Genomic DNA, 21,502 nt, shown 5'->3' on the forward strand with positions numbered 1-21,502 from the left:
GGATTAGGCACAGCTGGCGTGCAGATGGACCCCCCCCCCCACCAAGAGAAAATAAGCTTCATTATGATAGGCAGTCCTAGACCCCCATCACTTTCACAAGAACCCACCATGCTTGAGACAGAGCCAGATACCCCAGAAACAGTGAGCCACAGTGGGCAGAAAGCAGGTGATTGTTAAACCCGATCTCCTGCCTTCCTGAGCACCTAATCCAATTTCATCCTAATGAACATAGATAGCTCAGGCAGTGGACTAAGTATTTCTCATGTCAGCTCATTTACATCATATCACGGTTCCATGAGGTAGACATGATTACCCCGGGTTACAAATGAGGAAACTAAGGCTCACCACGGCCTGGGAGCAGAGCTACCTCCTCCTGTCACATCCATTCCACACTTTCCTAACTTCAGAGAGTTACGGGATCATTTATGTTGCAGATGAGCTGGACTCCAGGGCCTGTGACACTAATAGACACTAAGCATCATACAGTAGGTGCCCTGGACTCAACCCTGTCTGAAGCCATTTCCTTCATTTCCTTGTGTATTGTCAGGTTGCCTCGCTCCAGCCAGGCAACTGATAATGTGGCAGGGACGGGGCAGAGAAAAGAGAGCGCTTGCGGGTTTAATTGAGCTTTGCCTCTGTTACTTACATGGTTCTGGGCAACTTACGTAATCTTGCTGAGCCTCTGTTTCCTGACCTACAAAATGGAGACCGTACTTCCCCGGCAGGGTCATTTTGGGATAGAAATAAAAGGAAAGTTGGTATGAATTTGAAAGTGGAGAATGTTTGGGATGGCGCCTGACAGATGGTAAGTACTCCCTGAGTATGAGTCCGCTGCCTTCTTCCCATTTCCACTCTGTCTCCACGGAGCACGTTCCCAGCCTGCCTCCATCAGGGTGCCACAGTTCTGGAGCTCAAGTCTCTGAGCCACACCCTATCTGGATCCCTGCTGTTGTGAGCACTGTGCTTTCCAGGAGACCAGGCTTCCTGGCTGTGCGGGCACGTGCCACTTTAAATTAAGAACTCAATTTGCAAGCTTCTGAAATTCACTAGTGATTGAAAAACTTGCACAACCAGAAACAGCACGGCCCCAGAGGCTGCTGGATCTTGCTGGAGGCAAGAGACCTGCAAACCTGGGGATCCTTCCTACCAAAGGCAAGCTGTGGGAGCATCTGCTGTGGAGATGATGGCGATGATCCCTGGCAGAGCCTCAGCGGACGCTCCAACACCCTTCCCGCTGAAATGCAAAGCCCAGGTCAGCCCAGACTTTAGGCTCCCCGCCTTCCTTCATGAGGAACGATGACTATGAGGGTGCCTTGACATTTAGAAAGATGCCCTAGGAAGAAGAGTGGTGCTCGGGGCCCAGAAGTCCAGACATGTATCTCTTCAAAATCCGATCAGTCACATACACACACACACTCACATACAGGATATGAAGCCACTTAAAGTCAGGGTGCAAAAGCTCTAAGTGAAGGATTTAAATACTGCATGGTTCTACCTGTGCGCCTTTTCAAACCTCAGTTTCCTGGCATGTGGAAGGGGTAGACGGAGCTTAGCTACTGACATTTCCACTGAGCAGCCAGCTGTGGTGACCACAGAGGTACTCATGTGGCAGGTCCTCTGGGGACAGCAGCTGCCATCACCATTGTTTCAAATGCCCCATGTGGAGGATGGATTAGCTTTACTCTAAGGAGCACTAGGGGTGAAAGCGGGATCACTGATCCTTGTTGCAGGGATGCTGGCTTCAAGTCTGCCTGAGGGGAAGCCCCCAGTGCGCTCTTGCTATGGAGAAGCTGTCTGGGAGGTGAGCTCCCCACGCTGGGCAGATTCAAGCTCAGCCTAGATGACCACCAGCTGCCTGTGACTGAGGAGCTCTATGTCCCAGCTCCCAGACACTTGTCTGTGACTACTACTGCACCAGCTACACCAGAATCACCTTCGAAGCCTGTGAACATGTAGATTACAGGGCCTCATCCCCTTAGGGATTCTGATTTAGCAACAGAGCCCAAATTAAAAACAATTATGTCTACTTATCCACCCAGCTATCTCTATAAATGCACAGAGAAATATCTGATGTCTGCAATAGTGTTCGGCAAAGGCTGACAAGAACCTTTGCCAGGTGGGGGGATTCTGGGGTGGTAATTAGTATTTCTTCTTTGACCTGCCTTGTTTGTAGAGTATGTATGTGTTGAATGTGTATCATTTTTATGGTGGTGGTGAAGCCTTGGAGAGGAATGCTTGGTAACAGCCAGATCCTCACTTAGGTCAGGTCCCCACCTTTTGCCTCCCCTCTTCCCTCCCCACCAAGGACTCAGCACTTGCTGCTTTTTGGGAAATGGGCACCTCCTAGCTGTGGTTTTTGGTTTTGCTAGGAGACTCAGTAGCCTGTTTTGTGCCAGGTTCCCCATTGATGTCCGCACCTACACTGAACCCTCAGAATTCCCAGCCCTTACCAATCCTAGAAGGTGGGCTCCCTGGTATACCTCTTACCCCTCTTCTTCCTACTCCCACCAGGGGGAAAAAAGGTCATTAGTCACTTATGGATCTTTCTGTTCAATACACACTTACTGATCCTTACCAGGTCCAGACTCCGTGCCCGGCAGAAGGGATAAGATAAGCATACATCCCCCCACCTTTCCAGAGCTCACGATCCACGGTAAAGCAAGAATGGGGTAGATCTGCTAGAAGCTAGAGCAGCAGTGCTAGACTGGGAAGATTAGGGAAGATGGACCTGAGTTCTGCTTCCTCCTGCCTGTGGATGGTGGGGACAGGTACGCCCTGGAAGAGGCATGCCCTGAGAAGACAAATGGATTCTAGCAAGCTCGCTGCCCTGAAGAAGGTGCTGAAGGGAATGCTGGGAGAGGGTTTTAGCTTGGGTGGTTCCTTGAAATCTGAGGTCCCCAGTGGCCCCAGCTCAACTAGGTTCCAGGGATAGGTGGGACAAGGAAGCAAGACCTCTATGCCAAGGGAGTGGGGTGGGGGCCGGGAGGAGACCATTTCTATCAAAAAGTACCAGACTAAGTGAGTGTTTGCATGCATGGAGTGAAGCAGGAACTGGGGGCCTGCATTTCACAAACAGCCCCTGGAAGAGGATCTGGTGAATGGCTCAGGCAGGCCCAACTTCAGCCCCATTTGACTATTTGCCGTTGGCTGAGCTCACTGGGTCTGCAGCTTATTATGACCTGATAAGCACTTCTTGCTACCTTTGGCAGCTTGCTATTTCTGGTCTCCAAGCTCTGGCCTCCCTCCCCTGCCTCATGATAGCCCCAGGAGACACAGAAATGAAAAGAATTACCACTTAGCTTCAGGCTGCTTCTACAGAAGGGGCCCAGGGTTGAAACTGGAGGTGATAGCTTTTGGACTGTGGCCCTGAGAGGGGGGATGAGGAAGTGCCCCAGTAACAAGGCTAATAAGTCTCAGATCCAAGCAGAAATACTGCTCCAGACCTTTGCTTCCGATTCAACTGCAGGGGTGGGAACTGGGCAAAGTGAAGTGTGAGCCCCACAGGGAATACCTGAAGCCAACAGTAAGCAGGTGTTCAAGGACTGGGGAGGAGCGGGGAGCACACCGAGAGGGATGGGCAACAGCGAGAGGATGGCACAGGCTTGCTCTCCCTTGGGCCCTTCCTGGTTCTCACCGGGCCTTCTGGGAAAATGAGGCCCCAGGTGCCTCTTATATTACGTATCACACTCATAGGGAAGAAATCCTCAAAAGAGAGCGGCTTCACAGAAAAGAGCACCCTGACCAGCAGCCAGCGCTTTCTGCTCTTCTGGTCATGCTGGAGCCCCACGCCGGGGCACTGCACCCCTCAAAGCCCTTGGAACTGGCCCACCCACATCAATGCTCCTCCACGGGGGCACCCTCCACCATGCTCAGGGGCCAACACTCTGAGGGATGGTCCGCCGGAGACAGAGTGGGGACTCACTGGTAAAGGTGATGTTGAAACCCCTCTTCCCCGTGGAGTGGTCAGTCTGGAACTCGAGACGGGCCACGTGGCCACTGCTTGTGATGGAGGAGGGGAGCTGGTTTCCTGAGAAGGTGCCCAGGACCGGGGCCTCAGCCGTGGCCCCATCCTTGATGACCAGGAAGTCAAACTGAGGCTCCACGTCGATGTCGTTGAAAGCCAGGTGGATGCGGCTCTCGGGCCGGGCCAGGATGAGCCAGACGCAGTGGAGGTGGTTGCCGTAGTCCTCTGGGTAGTTGGGCGACAGGACGACCCCAGAGGGGCTGGTGAAGTTGAAGAAGCAGGAAACTGAAAGAGAAGAGCTGTGGAGGTCAGTGCGCGTCCCGGCATTCTGCCTGGGCTGCTGGGGGCTGGCACGGGGAGCATTTCCTTAGCCTGAAGAGCAACGGAAAGAAACATAAGACAGGGTTGGGCCAGACTGGGCTCTGAGCTCTAGGAGGGAGACATGCTGGGTTCCATGCTGGGCATGGTGCTGGGAAGAGCCCCTCTGGCAAACTACAGACATGGCGGCGTTGGTCCTCTTAGCTGCTGATGATCCCCTGGGTGGTAACCAGGGTCAGGGCATACCAAGTCCATTTCTCCTCTTTAAACATTATGATAGGTATGCCCTGGGGATTTGGGCAGCCTCAAAGCTATATAACTACGCTAAGGAGATGCTGGGTAAACACTGTCTGAATTTCAGAGACCAAAGCTTTGGAAGAACCATGGGGGAGGGGTGATGGTGCCTTGTCCCTGTGCCCCATCCATTTCCTGTTCTCTCTCCTACATTATCCCAAGGACCCACTCTTCTGGAATTCCTTATTTTAAATCCTTTTCACGCCAGTGACTGACAGACCCTGGAACAAGGCTGAGGCAAGGGAAGTGCTATAAATGGAAAAACAAACAGATATGTAAACATGAAACCAAAATTAAGAGGGAAAATAATAGAATGAAATAAATTGCAACAAATATGCCAAAGGGTGAATATCAATATTAAATTAGAGCTTTTATAATTGCATAAGAACATCACCAAGATGAGCAAAGAGTATGCTCACAGGATTCATCGGAAAGAAAAGAAGAGTTAATATGAAAACACAGTCCATTTCACTAGTAAAAAAAAAAAAAAGAACGAAAGAAAGAAAAAATACACAGCCCAAAATTGTTGAGGCTTCATGAAAACTCATATGTATTTATTGCCAGTTGCAGAGTAAAGTTGATATAATCCTTTTGGAAGGGAGTATATGAATTCTTATCAACAACCACAAAACCATTCAAATATTCTGACTCAGTAATCTCTAGAAATTAATTCAAAAGAAAAAGAGCCGCATGGACAAAGATGTTTATACTGACATAATTTTATTACAGAGAAAAAAATGTGAACAACCTATATGCCAGCCTAATAATATGAGGTAAATTATAGCCTTTAATGTGATGCTATTTGAACGAAATCATTAAAGTGAAAAATACGACCCTGCAGAAAGAAGAATGTTAAGCATCATTTTAAGTAAAACAGTAGATCATAAAATTATATGTACACTTCCGATTATAGCTATTACATATTTACATGTGGATAAAGACTGGACATGAGCCCCCGAATAAAAATTGTTTTCGAGTAATAGGTTTTGGGGTAATACTTTTTCAAAATGAAAACAATAATTAATTTTTCTGACTGCAAAAATGATATAGGCTCATACTAAACACTTTTAAATGTAAAAGTATAAAGAGGGTAAAAACTAATATGGACAAACATTTAAATCCTTTTATTGCATTTATGCTGATGTTTGGTGTTAATAATAGTGAAACTTAAGTTAGCATAATAGTTGGCTTATTAATTATAATGAAGCTGAGGTGAAAAATAATAATGAAATCATGCTTGCAAAAGAAACGCACACACAAAACAAAGGAACTGGTGACTCCTTATGTTGAGCTTTCCCTTCCTTTCCCTGACTCTACCCATCCTCCCCTTTTTACACTAGGTACCCCTTTTCCAACCTGCTACTCAAAGCCCTCCCATCCAATTGTGCAAAGCGAACCTGGTCCCGAAAACACATTCAGTCTTATTCCTGTAGTCTCTGTGTTTAAGGGGTATAGAAAGAGTCTGAGCCAAGGGGAGAGATGGACATGAAAAAGCTTTTAGGCTGGGGTGGCTGGGTGGCTCAGTTGTTAAGTGGCTGCCTTTGGCTCAGGTCATGATCCCAGGGTCCTGGCATCGAGCCCCGCATCGGGCTCCCTGCTCCGCTGGAGCCTGCTTCTCCCTCTCCCACTCCCCCTGCTTGTGTTCCCTCTCGCTGTGTCTCTTTCTGTCAAATAAATAAAATCTTAAAAAAAAAAAAAAGAAAAAGCTTTTAGGCAACACAATATAGAGTTAATAGTGATTATTATAATTTATTAATGGTGGCTACTAAGTGCAGGCACTGTTCTGAGCACCGTCATCCATTAGTCAATTTAGCTGTCACAATAACACTATTTGGTAGGTAGCCCGTTTTAAAGATGAAGACACTGAGGCACGCAGAGGTTAAGTAATTTGCCAGGGTTGTGGGTGAGTAAATGGTAACAGCAAGTTAAAATCCATCTGATTCCAGGGACCAAACTCTTAGCCACCCCTCAACATCCTCTTATGAGAACAGTACTGCCCACTGGGCCTAAAAGTGGTGTCCATGGGGTGTTCTTAGAATTTGCTGAATATCAACCTGTCAGCTCCTAACCATTATATTAGCACTGAAGTCGGGGGCTCTAGGCTGGCCATGGGTGTCCCCACACAGCCATGCTGTCTCTAGCTTTGAACATAATGCAAATTGTGAGGAATCCTAACAGAGCCAACGACCTTGAAGACAAAGGGCAAAATCACAAGTAGAGCCTACCCGTCTGCCTACTGGTCTGCCTACCAGTAGAACCACACCAAGGCAGACCAAAGGCAAAGAGAAGTGCTAGGATTTCAGAGGAAAGACCATCAGAAGCACCGTAAGCATTTGCAAAGTGGATTTGCTGTAGAGGAGAATTTAATTAACATCACCTGAGTCCCCACCCCCACTCCATCACTCTATCACATTATTCTTTCTTCTTTAAACCCTTTGTAGTGGGCTGCCATCTTGCAAAGCTCCAGGAGCACCATTCTGAGCAGCTGCATATGGTAGCTTTAGTTATCACTCTCTAAAATGATCTTGTTCACTTGTTTATGGTCTGTCCCTCCCTCGCCCCAGCACATACACATATGCTCCATGAGAGGAGAAATCTTGTCTGTTTGATTTCTCTCGGTCCCTAGTGGCCCCCACAATGCCTGGTGCATTCACTGTAGGTGCTCAATCAGCAAATCAATATTGTTGACCCCTGACCAGCACAGGTTTGAACGGCACACATCCACTTACATGTGGATTTTTTTTTTATATAAATACAGCACAGTACTGTAAATGCATTTTCTCTTTTTTTATGATTTTCTTAATAACATTTTCTTTTCTCTAGTTTACTTTATTGTAAGAATACAATATATAATACTCTAACATACAAAATATGTGTTAATCAAATGTTTATGTTATCGGTAAGGCTTTTGGTCAGAGTAGGCTATTAGTAGCTCAGTTTTTGGGGGATTCAAAAGTTATATATGGATTTTTCAACTGAATAGGGTTGGGTGGGAAGAGGTTGACATCCCTACTCCCGTGTTGTTCAAGGGCTAACTGTATTTAATGGTTGATACCATCTGAAAAGATGGGGACATGAATAAGTGTGCCTCATGTTCCCATCCCGTTCCAACCCCCAAGCAACAGAATTGACCAAGGTCTGAAAAACAGGTGGATACCTGAGTCAGCTCTGGAAACTAGGAAAAAAATACTGGGTCATGACCCTCAATGCATTTCTCTTAGACATAGTACAGATCTGTTCCTAATTTACAGTAGAAAAGAGAATGACTCAGCCAAGTTGCTGAACAGCAAAGACAACAGAAACTCCTCCCAGTGTCAAAGACCTTGAAAAATATATTATTCACATAACATTCATTAAAAAAACACTCAAAGATGTTCTCTACCCAACCAAGAGATGAATCAAAATGAAGAACTCAAATGTGGGAAAGTTATGGTTAATAAAAGAAAAAGATTAGGAACAAGCAAATAAATGATATAGTAAAGAATCTAAATAATTGCTATAAACATAGTTATAAAACAGAATGCAACCATAACAAATATTTCTTCGAAGAGAAGATAAAAGATATCACTCCTGCCCAAACCCCAGGGTAAAACTCTGCAGATGACACTGATAGAAAGCATGAAGTTGGAGCAAGGAGATGTGCTAATTTCCTCATCTTGCAAGAAACTCTGTTATGTAGTTTCTCTGGTTAATTAGAGAAATATAGGTTAGACCATGTTTTTAAAGATGTTAAGAGTAATTAGTAATAGACTATAAAGTAGCTTATCTTCAAAATTACCAAAGGGGAAAAAGAAAAGCAGTCAATTTAGCAAAAAATGGAATTCGGAGGACACAACAAGGAAGCATAAAGAGGGGAAATGTAAAGTAAATGGTAAAAAAAAAAAAAAGAAAAAAAAGATAAGAGACAAAACATTATTTATGACAGTACACGTATACAGGTTAACCTAGCCCAGTAAAATATAATCCTCATTTTGGAACAAGACACACAGGGGCGCCTGGCTGGCACAGTCGTTAAGCGTCTGCCTTCAACTCAGGGCGTGATCCCGGCATTCTGGGATCGAGCCCCACATCAGGCTCCTCCACAATGAGCCTCCTTCTCTGCTTCTTCCTCTCCCACTCCCCCTGCTTGTGTTCCCTCTCTCGCTGGCTGTCTCTCTCTGTCAAATAAATCAATAAAATCTTTAAAAAAAAAAAAAGACACACAACTTACACAAAGTGACTCAGAATAGTTAAAAAGAAGGGAAGGGGCCAAGATAGCTCAGAGTTCACCTTAGGAGAGTATTAAAGTTTACCAATGCCGAGGCTCCAGAGATTCCTGTGTGTTTGGTGGAGTGGGTCCAGGTTCTAAAAGTTCCCCTAGGTGACCCTAAATGTGCAACCAAGGTTTCAGAAGGACTGGTGGAGGCAAATGCAAGCCACCCTAGAAGGCGATTTTAATAGTAAGATCAGATCCTTGGACGCTCTAATGTCACACCAGACTCTTGGACGATCCTTGTTTTTGGTCAAGAGTCTTATGGCCAGCTAACAAGAGACATTTCTTCTTGCACCTGCAAGGAGACGAAGCTCATAAACTGACACTCAGAGAATCAGAGTGTGGCCCTGCAGAGCTTGGTCTAATGCCCTAAGAGATAACTCAGACTTGTTGCCATGAGGGCAGGAAAAGGGAGTATGCATTGTGCTACAAAGGTCTAATTTTTCTCACTCTGGAAAATTATGTTCGCATGCTACCTTGGAATGTTTCTGTGAGAGAGCAGAGTTTGCTTCTTGGTGTCCAAAATGAGGAAAACATCAAGTGCTATGATTGGATCTCATCAGTATCTATCACCCAGGTTAAAAGAGGGAGATAAGGTGCCTACCCCCTTTGTAAGTAGTTATGCTATGGAACCCAACCTTGGGTAAACCTTCAGAGGGCTCTGCCGTTGGTTAGACTTTTGAAAACTGAAAAAGGTGGAAAACTCATTAACAGGTATATGCATAATTACTGTGTATAATATCAGATCATTATTTGATACAATCTTGAGTAGGAAACACAAGGGGCTTGTTGAAAAACCCTTACTGTCTTCTCTTTTGGTATTTTCATTGCTGGCTTCACTGCTTTCAAAATGGTAATTCAATTATGGGGGGGGGGCTGACAAAGCAAAACAAAGTCCAAAGATAATATTTAAACAACGGATGATGCACAGATTCCAAAATGAAGATGTGACAGTTACGCTACTTTATGGCCAAAGCATCAACACAGATCAAATAAACTGTTTTTAAAAAGTACAAGAGTTGGAGAAAAATATACTAAGCTGAAATCAAAAGTAAGTAAAGCTAAAGAGGGTCTGTAAAACACTATGCGCGTGGCTCAATCCCAGAACGCTGGGATCATGCCCTGAGCCGAAGGCAGACGCTTAACAACTGCGCCACTCAGGCGCCCCCATAGTTTTACTTTCTGAACAAAGGTCTGGCTAGATGTTTTCTCAGCAGTTGATTTTGTTTTTAAAGGAAGGGGATAGAATTGTCATGTCTCGGGAGGAGTAGGGGACACCTTTTTCAGCCGGTCCCCTGAGTTGAGCTGGATAGGTACCAGACCAGCAGGAATATCCACGGAATCAGCCTGAGACGCAGGAAGATACATCTGGATCTCTACAAATGAACATCTCCAGCGCTGAGTATCGAGGTACGAAGCGGGGAGCCGTGAAACCGCGCACAGATATCGGAAGCTAAACAGAAGGGGGAGGGAGCCGCCGTGTCAGGGCGCCGGGAAGCGGTAGCCACCTGCAAGGGGGAGCGGACAGACCGCGGACCCGCACGCTTGAGACAGCAGGCTGAGAAGGGAGCTCCGGGAGCGCACGCGGGACGGCTGGCGGTTGGCGGGCCACCTGCACGGGGGAGCAGGCGGACTCGCGGACGGCACCCGCGAGACAACAGACTTAGAACGCGAGCTCCAGGAGCGCGCGCGCAGGGCGGCTGGCGGGCCACCTGCACCGGGGAGCGGGCGGACCGCGGACCCGCACTCTGGAAACGGCAGACTGAGTCCGTGAGCCGGGAGCGTGCACCACCAAGCATCTCACGGAGCTCCGGAGCTCCGGTGTGCTCACTGGATCGAGGCTGAGACCGGGAGCTCCGGGAGCGTCCGCGGGGCGGCTGGCGGCTGGAGGGCCACCTGCACGGGGGAGCAGGCGGACTCGCGGTCAGCACCCGTGAGACACCAGACTGAGACGGGGAGCTCCGGGAGCCCACGCGGGGCGGCTGGCGGCTGGCGGGGTTGGAAACACAAAGGACAGAGACGTGCCGGCCCTGGAAGTGAGGGCTGGGACGCCGGGTGTGGGGCGCACAGCCCGGGATGCTGCAGGGTTGAGCAGCACCAACAGAAACAGAGTTAAAGTGGCCAGAACATCAGTGGAGAACGATCCGCGATCCCTCTGTTCTGAGACAGAGGCTGAATTTCAGCCGCTGCTGCTCTCTCAGAAGAGGCATAGCAAACCGCCAGGGAAAGCCGCCAGAGAACAAAAGCCCGGAAATACCGGCTCACAGGGTGCCCATCCCCATCCCCCCTCGCAAGGGACACAGAGACTCTACCCAAACAGGGTTTTCTGAGTACCGGCAGGCAGGCCCCTCCCCCAGAAGGCAGGCTGAAAAATCAAGAAGCCCACAACCCGGAGCGCCTGAGTGGCGCAGTCACCAAGCACCTGTCTTCGGATTAGGGTGTGATCACAACGCTCCGTAAGGAGTCCTTCATCGGGCTTCTCCACCGGGAACCTGCTTCTTCCTCTCCCACTCCTCTGCTTGGGTTCCCTTTCTTGCTGACTGTCTCTCTCTCTCTCAAATAAATAAATAAACTCTTTAAGGAAGAAGCCCACATCCCTAAGATCTCTATAAAACAAGGGCGCACGGCCTGGGTCCCAGTCAACACTTGGGCTCTGGACAACCCTGCAATCTCTCTTCATCAGAATGACGAGAAGGAGAAGTCCCCCCCAGCAAAGAAAAGATAATGAGTCTGTGGCCTCTGCCACAGAATTGGCCTCGGCCACAGAATTAATACATATGGATGTATCCCAATTATCAGAAATGGAATTCAGAGCAACAATGGTCAAGATGATGAGTAAACTTGAAAAAAGCATCAGAGAAAGCGTTGCTGAGAATATAGAATCCCTAAGGGCAGAAATGAGAGCGAATCTGACAGAAATTAAAAATTCTATGGGCCAAATACAGTCAAAACTAGAGGCTCTGACGGCCAGGGTCACCGAGGCAGAGGAACGCGTTAGCGAATTGGAGGATGGGTTAGTAGAAGAAAAAACGAAAATAGAAGCTGGTCTTAAAAAAATCCACGCCCACGAATGTAGATTACGGGAGATTACTGACTCTATGAAACGATCCAATGTCAGAATCATCGGCATCCCTGAAGGGGTGGAGAAAAACAGAGGTCTAGAAGAGATATTTGAACAAATTGTAGCTGAAAACTTCCCTAATCTAGCAAGGGAAACAAGCATTCGTGTCCAAGAGGCAGAGAGGACCCCATCCAAGCTCAACCAGGACAAACCTACGCCACGGCATGTCATAGTGCAATTCGCAAATATTAGATCCAAGGATACAGTATTGAAAGCGGCCAGGGCAAAGAAATTTCTCACGTACCAAGGCAAAGGTATCAGGATTACGTCAGACCTGTCTACAGAGACCTGGAATGAGAGAAAGGCTTGGGGGGGCATTTTTAAAGCTCTTTCAGAGAAAAACATGCAGCCAAGGATCCTTTATCCAGCAAAGCTGTCATTCAGAATTGATGGAGAAATAAAGACGTTCCAAAATCGCCAATCATTAACCAATTTCGTAACCACGAAACCAGCCCTACAGGAGATATTAAGGGGGGCTCTATAAAGGTAAAAAGGCCCCAAGAGTGATACAGAGCAGCAAGTCACAACCGATACAAAGACTTTAAAGAGAAATGGCATCATTAAAATCATATCTGTCAATAATCTCTATCAATCTAAATGGCTTAAACTCTCCCATAAAACGCCACAGGGTTGCAGATTGGATAAAAAGACATGACCCATCCATTTGCTGTCTACAAGAGACTCATTTTGAACCCAAAGATGCATTCAGACTTAGAGTAAGGGGATGGAGTACCATCTTCCACGCAAATGGACCTCAAAAGAAAGCTGGAGTAGCAATTCTCATATCAGATAGACTGGATTTTAAACTAGAGGCCATAGAGAGAGATACAGAAGGGCACTATATTATTCTTAAAGGAAGTATTCAACAAGTGGATATGACAATTATTAATATATATGCCCCCAACAGGGGAGCAGCAAGATACACAAGCCAACTCTTAACCAAAATAAAGAGACATATAGATAAGAACACAGTAATAGTAGGGGACCTCAACACCCCACTATCAGAAATAGACAGAACACCCTGGCAAAAACTAAGCAAAGAATCAAAGGCTTTGAATGCCATACTCGACGAGTTGGACCTCATAGATATATATAGAACACTACACCCCAGAACCAAAGAATACTCATTCTATTCAAATGCCCATGGAACATTCTCAAGAATAGATCATGCTCTGGGACACAAAACAGGTCTCAGCCAATACCAAAAGATTGAAATTATCCCCTGCATATTCTCAGACCACAACGCTCTGAAATTGGAACTCAACCACAAGGAAAAACCTGGAAGAAACTCAAACACTTGGAGGCTAAGAACCATCCTGCTCAAGAATGACTCGATAAACCAGGAAATCAAAAAACAAATTAAACAATTTATGGAGACCAACGAGAATGAATACACAACGGTCCAAAACCTATGGGATACTGCAAAGGCAGTCCTAAGGGGGAAATACATAGCCATCCAAGCCTCACTCAAAAGAATAGAAAAATCTAAAATGCAGTTTCTATATTCTCACCTCAAGAAACTGGAACAGCAACAGAGGGACAGGCCTAACCCACTGACAAGGAAGGAGTTGACCAAGATTAGAGCAGAAATCAATGAATTAGAGACCAGAACCACAGTAGAGCAGATCAACAGGACTAGAAGCTGGTTCTTTGAGAGAATCCATAAAATTGATAGACCACTGGCAAAACTTGTCCAAAAACAAAGAGAAAGGACTGAGATTATTAAAATTATGACTGAAAAGGGAGAGGTCACGACCAGCACCATTGAAATTGCAAGGATTATTAGAAACTTTTATCAACAGCTATATGCCAAAAAACTAAACAATCTGGAAGAGATGGAGGCCTTCCTGGAAACCTATAAACTACCAAGACTGAAACAGGAAGAAATAGATTTCTTAAATAGGCCAATTAACTATGAAGAAATTGAGTCAGTGATAAACAACCTTCCAAATAATAAAACTCCAGGCCCAGACGGTTTTCCTGGGGAATTCTACCAAACATTCAAAGAAGAAATAATACCTATTCTCCTAAAGCTATTTCAAAAAATAGAAACAGAAGGAAAGCTACCAAACTCATTCTATGAGGCTAATATTACCTTGATCCCCAAACCAGGCAAAGACCCCCTCAAAAAGGAGAATTACAGACCGATTTCTCTAATGAATATGGATGCCAAAATCCTCAACAAGATCCTTGCTAATAGAATCCAACAGTACATTAAAAGGATTATCCATCATGACCAAGTGGGATTCATACCTGGGATGCAAGCATGGTTCAACACTCGCAAATCAATCAATGTGATACATCATATCAACAAGAAAAGACTCAAGAACCATATGATCCTCTCAATTGATGCAGAAAAAGCATTTGACAAAATACAGCATCCTTTCCTGATTAAAACCCTTCAGAGTGTAGGAATAGAGGGTACATTTCTCAATCTCATAAAAGCCATCTATGAAAAGCCTACTGCAAGCATTATTCTCAATGGGGAAAAGCTGGAAGCCTTTCCCTTAAGATCAGGAACACGACAAGGATGCCCACTCTCGCCACTATTATTCAACATAGTACTAGAAGTCCTTGCAACAGCAATCAGAAGACAAAAAGGGATCAAAGGTATCCAAATCGGCAAAGAAGAAGTCAAACTGTCTCTCTTTGCAGATGACATGATACTCTATATGGAAAACCCAAAGGAATCCACTCCCAAACTATTAGAAGTTATAGAACAATTCAGTAAGGTGGCAGGATACAAAATCAATGCCCAGAAATCAGTTGCATTTCTATACACGAATAACGAGACTGAAGAAAGAGAAATTAGGGAATCCATCCCATTTACAATAACACCAAAAACCATGCGTTACCTTGGAATTAACTTAACCAGAGACGTAAAGGACCTATATGCTAGAAACTATAGATCACTTTTGAAAGATATTGAGGAAGACATAAAAAGATGGAAAAATATTCCATGCTCATGGATTGGAAGAATTAACATAGTTAAAATGTCCATACTACCCAGAGCAATCTACACTTTCAATGCTATCCCGATCAAAATACCGAGGACATTTTTCAAAGAACTGGAACAAATAGTCCTTAAATTTGTATGGAACCAGAAAAGGCCCCGAATCTCCAAGGAACTGTTGAAAAGGAAAAACAAAGCTGGGGGCATCACAATGCCGGATTTCGAGCTGTACTACAAAGCTGTGATCACAAAGACAGCATGGTACTGGCACAAAAACAGACACATCGACCAATGGAACAGAATAGAGAACCCAGAAATGGACCCTCGGCTCTTTGGGCAACTAATCTTTGATAAAGCAGGAAAAAACATCCGGTGGAAAAAAGACAGTCTCTTCAATAAATGGTGCTGGGAAAATTGGACAGCTACATGCAAAAGAATGAAACTTGACCACTCTCTCACACCATACACAAAAATAAACTCCAAATGGATGAAAGACCTCAATGTGAGACAGGAATCCATCAAAATTCTAGAGGAGAACATAGGCAACAACTTCTATGACATCGGCCAGAGCAACCTTTTTCACGACACATCTCCAAAGGCAAGAGAAATAAAAGATAAAATGAACTTATGGGACTTTATCAGGATAAAGAGCTTCTGCACAGCCAAGGAAACAGTCAAAAAAACTAAGAGACAGCCCACGGAATGGGAGAATATATTTGCAAAGGACACCACAGATAAAGGACTGGTATCCAAGATCTACAAAGAACTTCTCAAACTCAATACACGAGAAACAAATAAACAAATCATAAAATGGGCAGAAGATATGAACAGACACTTTTCCAATGAAGACATACAAATGGCTAACAGACACATGAAAAAATGTTCAAAATCATTAGCCATCAGGGAAATTCAAATCAAAACCACACTGAGATACCACCTTACGCCAGTTAGAATGGCAAAGATAGACAAGGCAAGAAACAACAATTGTTGGAGAGGATGTGGAGAAAGGGGATCCCTCCTACATTGTTGGTGGGAATGCAAGTTGGTACAGCCACTCTGGAAAACAGTGTGGAGGTCCCTTAAAAAGTTAAAAATTGAACTACCCTATGACCCAGCCATTGCACTACTGGGTGTTTACCCCAAAGATACAGACGTAGTAAAGAGAAGGGCCATATGCACCCCAATGTTCATAGCTGCATTGTCCACAATAGCCAAATCATGGAAGGAGCCGAGATGCCCTTCAACAGATGACTGGATTAAGAAGCTGTGGTCCATATATACAATGGAATATTACTCAGCTATCAGAAAGAACGAATTCTCAACATTTGCTGCAACATGGACGGCACTGGAGGAGATAATGCTAAGTGAAATAAGTCAAGCAGAGAAAGACAATTATCATATGATTTCTCTCATCTATGGAACATAAGAACTAGGAGGATCGGTAGGGGAAGAAAGGGATAAAGAAAAGGGGGGTAATCAGAGGGGGGAATGAAACATGAGAGACTATGGACTGTGAGAGGCAAACTGAGGACTTCAGAGGGGAGGGGGTGGGGGAAGGGGATAGCCTGGTGATGGGTAGTAGGGAGGGCACGTATTGCATGGTGCACTGGGTGTTATACGCAACTAATGAAGCATCAAACTTTACATCGGAATCTGGGGATGTACTGTATGGTGATTAACACAATATAATAAAATAAAATTAAAAAAAAAAAATAAAGGAAGGGGAAAAAAAAAAAAAAAAAAAAAACAAAAAAAAAAACACTATGCGCGTGTAAGTGTTACATGAAACTGAGTGGCCTTCCGACAAGGAGCACACCCTCTTTCCAATACCCATGGAATATTACAGAAATGGATTTTATCTTAGGATAGAAGGAAATCTCCATAAACATCTCCACGAAGCAAAAAATTGGGGGCCCATTCTCTGTTCACAGTGCAAATGAACTGGAAATCGGTATTAAAAGAATACAGGAGAGTCCCTAAATCACTTAAATAAGTTCTTGAGTTCAAAAAGGTAATGAAGTCTGTCAATACAGACTAGTTAAAAGAACGATGATGATATCAGGTCAAAGCTGTATTTCATAGAAAATTCATAGCCTCATTCATTATTAAATTGCAGAGAAATAAGTGAAATGAATGTTTAAACTCAGAAGTTACAGACAGAATAACTGAACAAGATCAAGGAGAGAAGGGAGAATAAACTTAGAAAAGAAAAAATAGAAAAAAATAATGGAAAAGTCCCATAAATAAGAAACTTCTCACTGGTCTACTCAAGAAATAAAAAGAGAGAAGGTACATATACATATAGGATAGTAAAATTAAGGCAATAAGTCAATTACAAAAAGAATAGTATGTGTAATATATTAATAAATTTGAAATCTTGACAAAACAGAATTTCCTAGGAAATTCTGAATTACCAAACTTGTGTGAAGAGAAAAACATAAGAAAACTGGAATGTACTTAAGGAGTAGGTGGTTTTGTGGCTAGAGCTTTAAAACTTTAAACAAACCATAATAGCCATGCTATTTAAATTAATTTTGATACAAATACTCCCATAAAACAGTATATATGATACACATATTCACACCCACCTACTCACACACCAACATACCCACAGTGTAAAAAGAAATCCCATATGCAAAGTGTTAGCAAATCAAATTCGGCCCTACAACAACGAATAAACACAGCTTATATAATGAAAACAACAAAACTTTACTGATAGGCAGAGAAGAAAATTTAAAAATGAGAGATGCACTATTTTTCTGGATGACAAGTTCATATTATTAAAATGACAATTATCCTCAAATAGTTGTATACATTGAACATAACTCCAGGCACAGCTCACACCAATTTTTTTTTCTGAAACTTAAAACAATTGTAAGATCCATCCGTTGGAATAAACAGGTGAAAAGAGCCAATGTCTCCTTAAAGAGATGAGTAATATGTATGAGGTGACAGCAGTCCCTTACAACAACCCTCTGAGGTAGACACTATTATCCACATTTTACAGATGCAGAAGCTGAGACCAGGTGTTCAAGTAACCTGCCCCCAGTCACACTGCATGCGGTTGACGGGCTGGGATATGAACCTAGTCGGCCTGGTTCCAGAGCCCAAGCTCTCAGCCATGACACCTACTTTCTCCCATTGTAAGGAGGCCTTGCCCACTCAGATATTAAAACATGTTCTAAAGCTGCAATAGTAAAATCTGTATTATATTAGCTTCAAATGAGAGAGAAATGGAGCCAAAAAAGAAAAGTTCAGAAACAGACACGGACATCTAAAAATTTAGTATATGATGAAGGGGGCTTTTCACATTGGCAGGGCAAAGGTGGATGGGTCAATAAAGGATGCTGGGACAAATGGCTAACCAGCTGTGGAAAAAATAGATTCATACCTCACTCAACGTACCACAGAACTACTAGAAAAAAATATAAGGAATCTTTGTATAATCTCAGAGGTGGAGAAGGACTTTCTCAGCATTACACCAAAGTTAGAAATCATGTGGGGAATGATATTTTTAACTACAGAAATGAGAAACTTTTGGATTTTAAAAAATCACCATAAACAAAACCTCAATACTGAGGAGCAAGTGGAGAGGAAATATTTGCAGGTTATTACAGTTAAATATTTACTACGTTTACCATATACAGAATGATAATTCAATAAAAAAATACTCAAAATAGAAATATGGGCCAAGGAAATTAAGAGGCCACTAACAGAAGAATAAAGCTGGTCAACAGAGATGTGGGAAATGTACAATATTATTGGAAAATAGAAACGTCAAACAACAGAGCTTTCAAGTTGGCAAAGGAAAAACAGACAGCATGGAACTTTGCAAGAGAACGGAAAGAAGCTGGCAGGGCAGATGGAGACCAAGCAGCCGAGGTAGGAGGAAAGACAGGAGAGTGGTTTCTAGAAGGAGGGACTATCTGTTCCGAAACACAGTGGAGCAGCTGAGGAGGGCAGAAAGCCACCCTTTGGGTTTTAGTAACAAGAGGTCATCGGTGACTCTGGTGCGAGCGTCTCTGCAAGTGGGGGACACAGAGGTCAGAGTAGGCAGGCAACAAGGGAGCAGGAGCTGAGGAATGGATGCAGCAGGGAGGCCATCTTGTCAAGGAAGTCTGTGTGGAAAAGGGAGCATTAGAGAACGGGCAAGATGATGTGGGGTGTGAAGAAAGAGCTATACTTCTAAGTTAAGAGAGACCAGGGGAAATTTCAGTGGTGATGGGCAGGACTCGGCAGACGCGGAGAGGCTGCAGAGACAGAAAAAGGAGGACGGATTACACACAAGGCATAAGGTTCCTGAGAAGGTGGGAAGACTGAGGAGACGCTATAGTGAGATTTTTGAAACAGTCCATTAATCACTGGTCGTGGAAGTGATGTGGTGGGATTGAGTTAGCTGCTAAGAGAAAAAAGAGAAAAAAGGAAAAAAAGGAAGAGAATGGAAATTATCTGAGCACACTGCAAGTAGTGAAGGCAAGTGTTGTTTGTAAATCGTACGCTTTGATTAGTGCAGGTGTGTGTGCACCGCATTGCATTTCTTCCTGTGAGTTCGAAGGTGTTCATAGGTCCCTGCTTTAGAGCCTAAAAGGGATGTATGATCTACAGGGGGACTGCTTTTTGATGGGAGAGAGGAGTGAACATCTCCATTATACAGGAGAGAAGGATGGGAAGGAGTATAATCTGCAGGCTGGGTGTCTTTGGTGTTTGCAAGGTGGGGGCTGTTGCCAGCCTGCCAGGTGGGAGGCCAGGTCACGCTCCAGTGCCAGGCGTGGGCAGAGGCTGCTCCTGGGTCTGAGTGGAGCGGCGAGGGCACAGCTTCCACGGAGAAGCGAGCAGCAGGCTGACCTGAGCACAGATGGGTGGCTAGGCGCTGCCGCAGCTCCAGCGAGCCGGGCGCCCCGGATGCTGCAGCAGCGCCGTTTGCCTGGTTGCAGCAGTGCTCACCCAAGCAGGAGAGGCCCCATCAGGTCTTTCTTGCTTCATTGTGGGTCCCTGGACCAGTACAGTGAGGCAGCTCTGCTGACGAATGCTATAGCTGAGCTGGAAGCAGAGGCTTCACAGACCCACCCTTGAATGTCTTTGGCCTCCTGCTCAGAAGCTCAGTGTCTGTTCGTGTTCATCAGAGTTATCTTAACATCATCTCTGGCGCCGGAGCCTGGCCAAAGTTCTCACTGAACTTCACTGGGGCTGCGGAAGCTGTGAGAGGTTCTCCAAGGTTACACGCAGGAGGGGTGAAACTGCTCCCACCCCCATCCCCCGCAGGGCTCATCCTTATCCTAAAGGAGATTAGGTTAAGATGTGGTTCTCTTTGAGAACACTGAGGATGTCTACAGAAACTCCCACATTCCAAAGAGAGCATTAGGGGTCAGTGGGCAATGCTGGCCATGTATTTCCCAAGCACACGATATGACCTCTTAAATTCATACTGGATGCAATCCAAACCACATGCCATGAATTGTACCCTTAGTTTTGCATTCCTTTTTTCTTTTTTTTTTTTGTTTGGTCCAATCCCCACCTCCCAGGCAGGCAAGATTGGGGCGCTGGTGTCCTGAGTTAGATGAACAGGGTCTTCAACAGAGCTGATGTCCCCCTAATTCCTGAACCATGTCCATTCTGTCCTCCATCACACCCACTCACTTTTCCCACCTCTGGCTCTGATGCCCCTTTGCAGTCATCTGACAGCTTTCCTCCTCTACCTGACATCCACATTGTGGAACATGAAGGGACCAATTTTAGGGTTGTCTTCTCCTAGCTCACGTCCTCTCTAGGGCACCCCACCGCACACATGACTCTTCAATGTATGCCCCCAGGACAGACCACTCTTCCAAGCCCTAGACCTGTATATAAACTGTGGCCTTTGCAATGTCTCCACCTTGTCTGAGGGTCACTGGAGCACCTGCTGTGTGTCAAACACCGCTCCAGGTATGGGGGTCTGGCTTGGCAACCAACAAGGCAGAGAAGCAAGCCCTCAGCTCTCATGAAGTTGACACTGTAATAGCATATAAGCCTGGGAGAAGGGAAAAAGCGAATATAGTGGGGGTGGCCTACTTCCAATGAGGAGGTCAGAGATGGTCTGCGTGAGCAAGGAGCCAGCCACCGCAAGGGAAGACCACTGCAGACGGAGGGAATGAGCTTGGTGTAGGTGAGGGACAGAAGGGGGAGCACTGTGGCAGGAGCAAGGTGAACCCCGGAGCAACTAGGAATGGGAGATGACATGAAGAGGATGGCAAAGGGCTTTCAGACCATGAAAAGGAGTTTGGATTTTGTCCCAGCGAATTAAGCTAAATATGTCTAACATTGAACTCCGAAATCTTCTTTCCCAAACCTGGTTCTTCTAGATTCTAGGGTCTGGAATATTCCCTGGTGTCAGCAAATGTTTCATCCCTGTCATCACTCCATGATGGGCTTTTCTCTTCTCACTACCCAGCCACTACTGCTTTATGCCATTGCCTCCAAGTAAATTCCAGCAGCCCGGGTCCTCCTGCACACAGCAGACTGGGGAGGGAACCAGCTGACGTACATCTCTACTGGGGATCCCACTGGCATCTCAAATGCATGTCCAAAATTGAACTCTTTATCTGTTTTCCTAAGCCTCCCTCA

At 45.1% G+C, this 21,502-nt stretch overlaps 1 protein-coding gene across 1 annotated transcript in view; it reads right to left on the reverse strand.

Annotated features, from left to right (window-relative positions):
* CSMD2 (CUB and Sushi multiple domains 2) overlaps positions 1-21,502 on the reverse strand; it is a 590,718-nt gene that overhangs the window by 212,627 nt on the left and 356,589 nt on the right. Inside the window, exon 15 of the mRNA XM_034645185.1 lies at positions 3,923-4,249. Within this exon, the coding sequence (XP_034501076.1) occupies positions 3,923-4,249 (327 nt within the window). The remainder of the gene's footprint in view (positions 1-3,922; positions 4,250-21,502) is intronic.

The sequence above is a fragment of the Ailuropoda melanoleuca genome, chromosome 2 (assembly GCF_002007445.2).
Source record: "Ailuropoda melanoleuca isolate Jingjing chromosome 2, ASM200744v2, whole genome shotgun sequence".
NCBI classification, from domain to species: domain Eukaryota; kingdom Metazoa; phylum Chordata; class Mammalia; order Carnivora; family Ursidae; genus Ailuropoda; species Ailuropoda melanoleuca.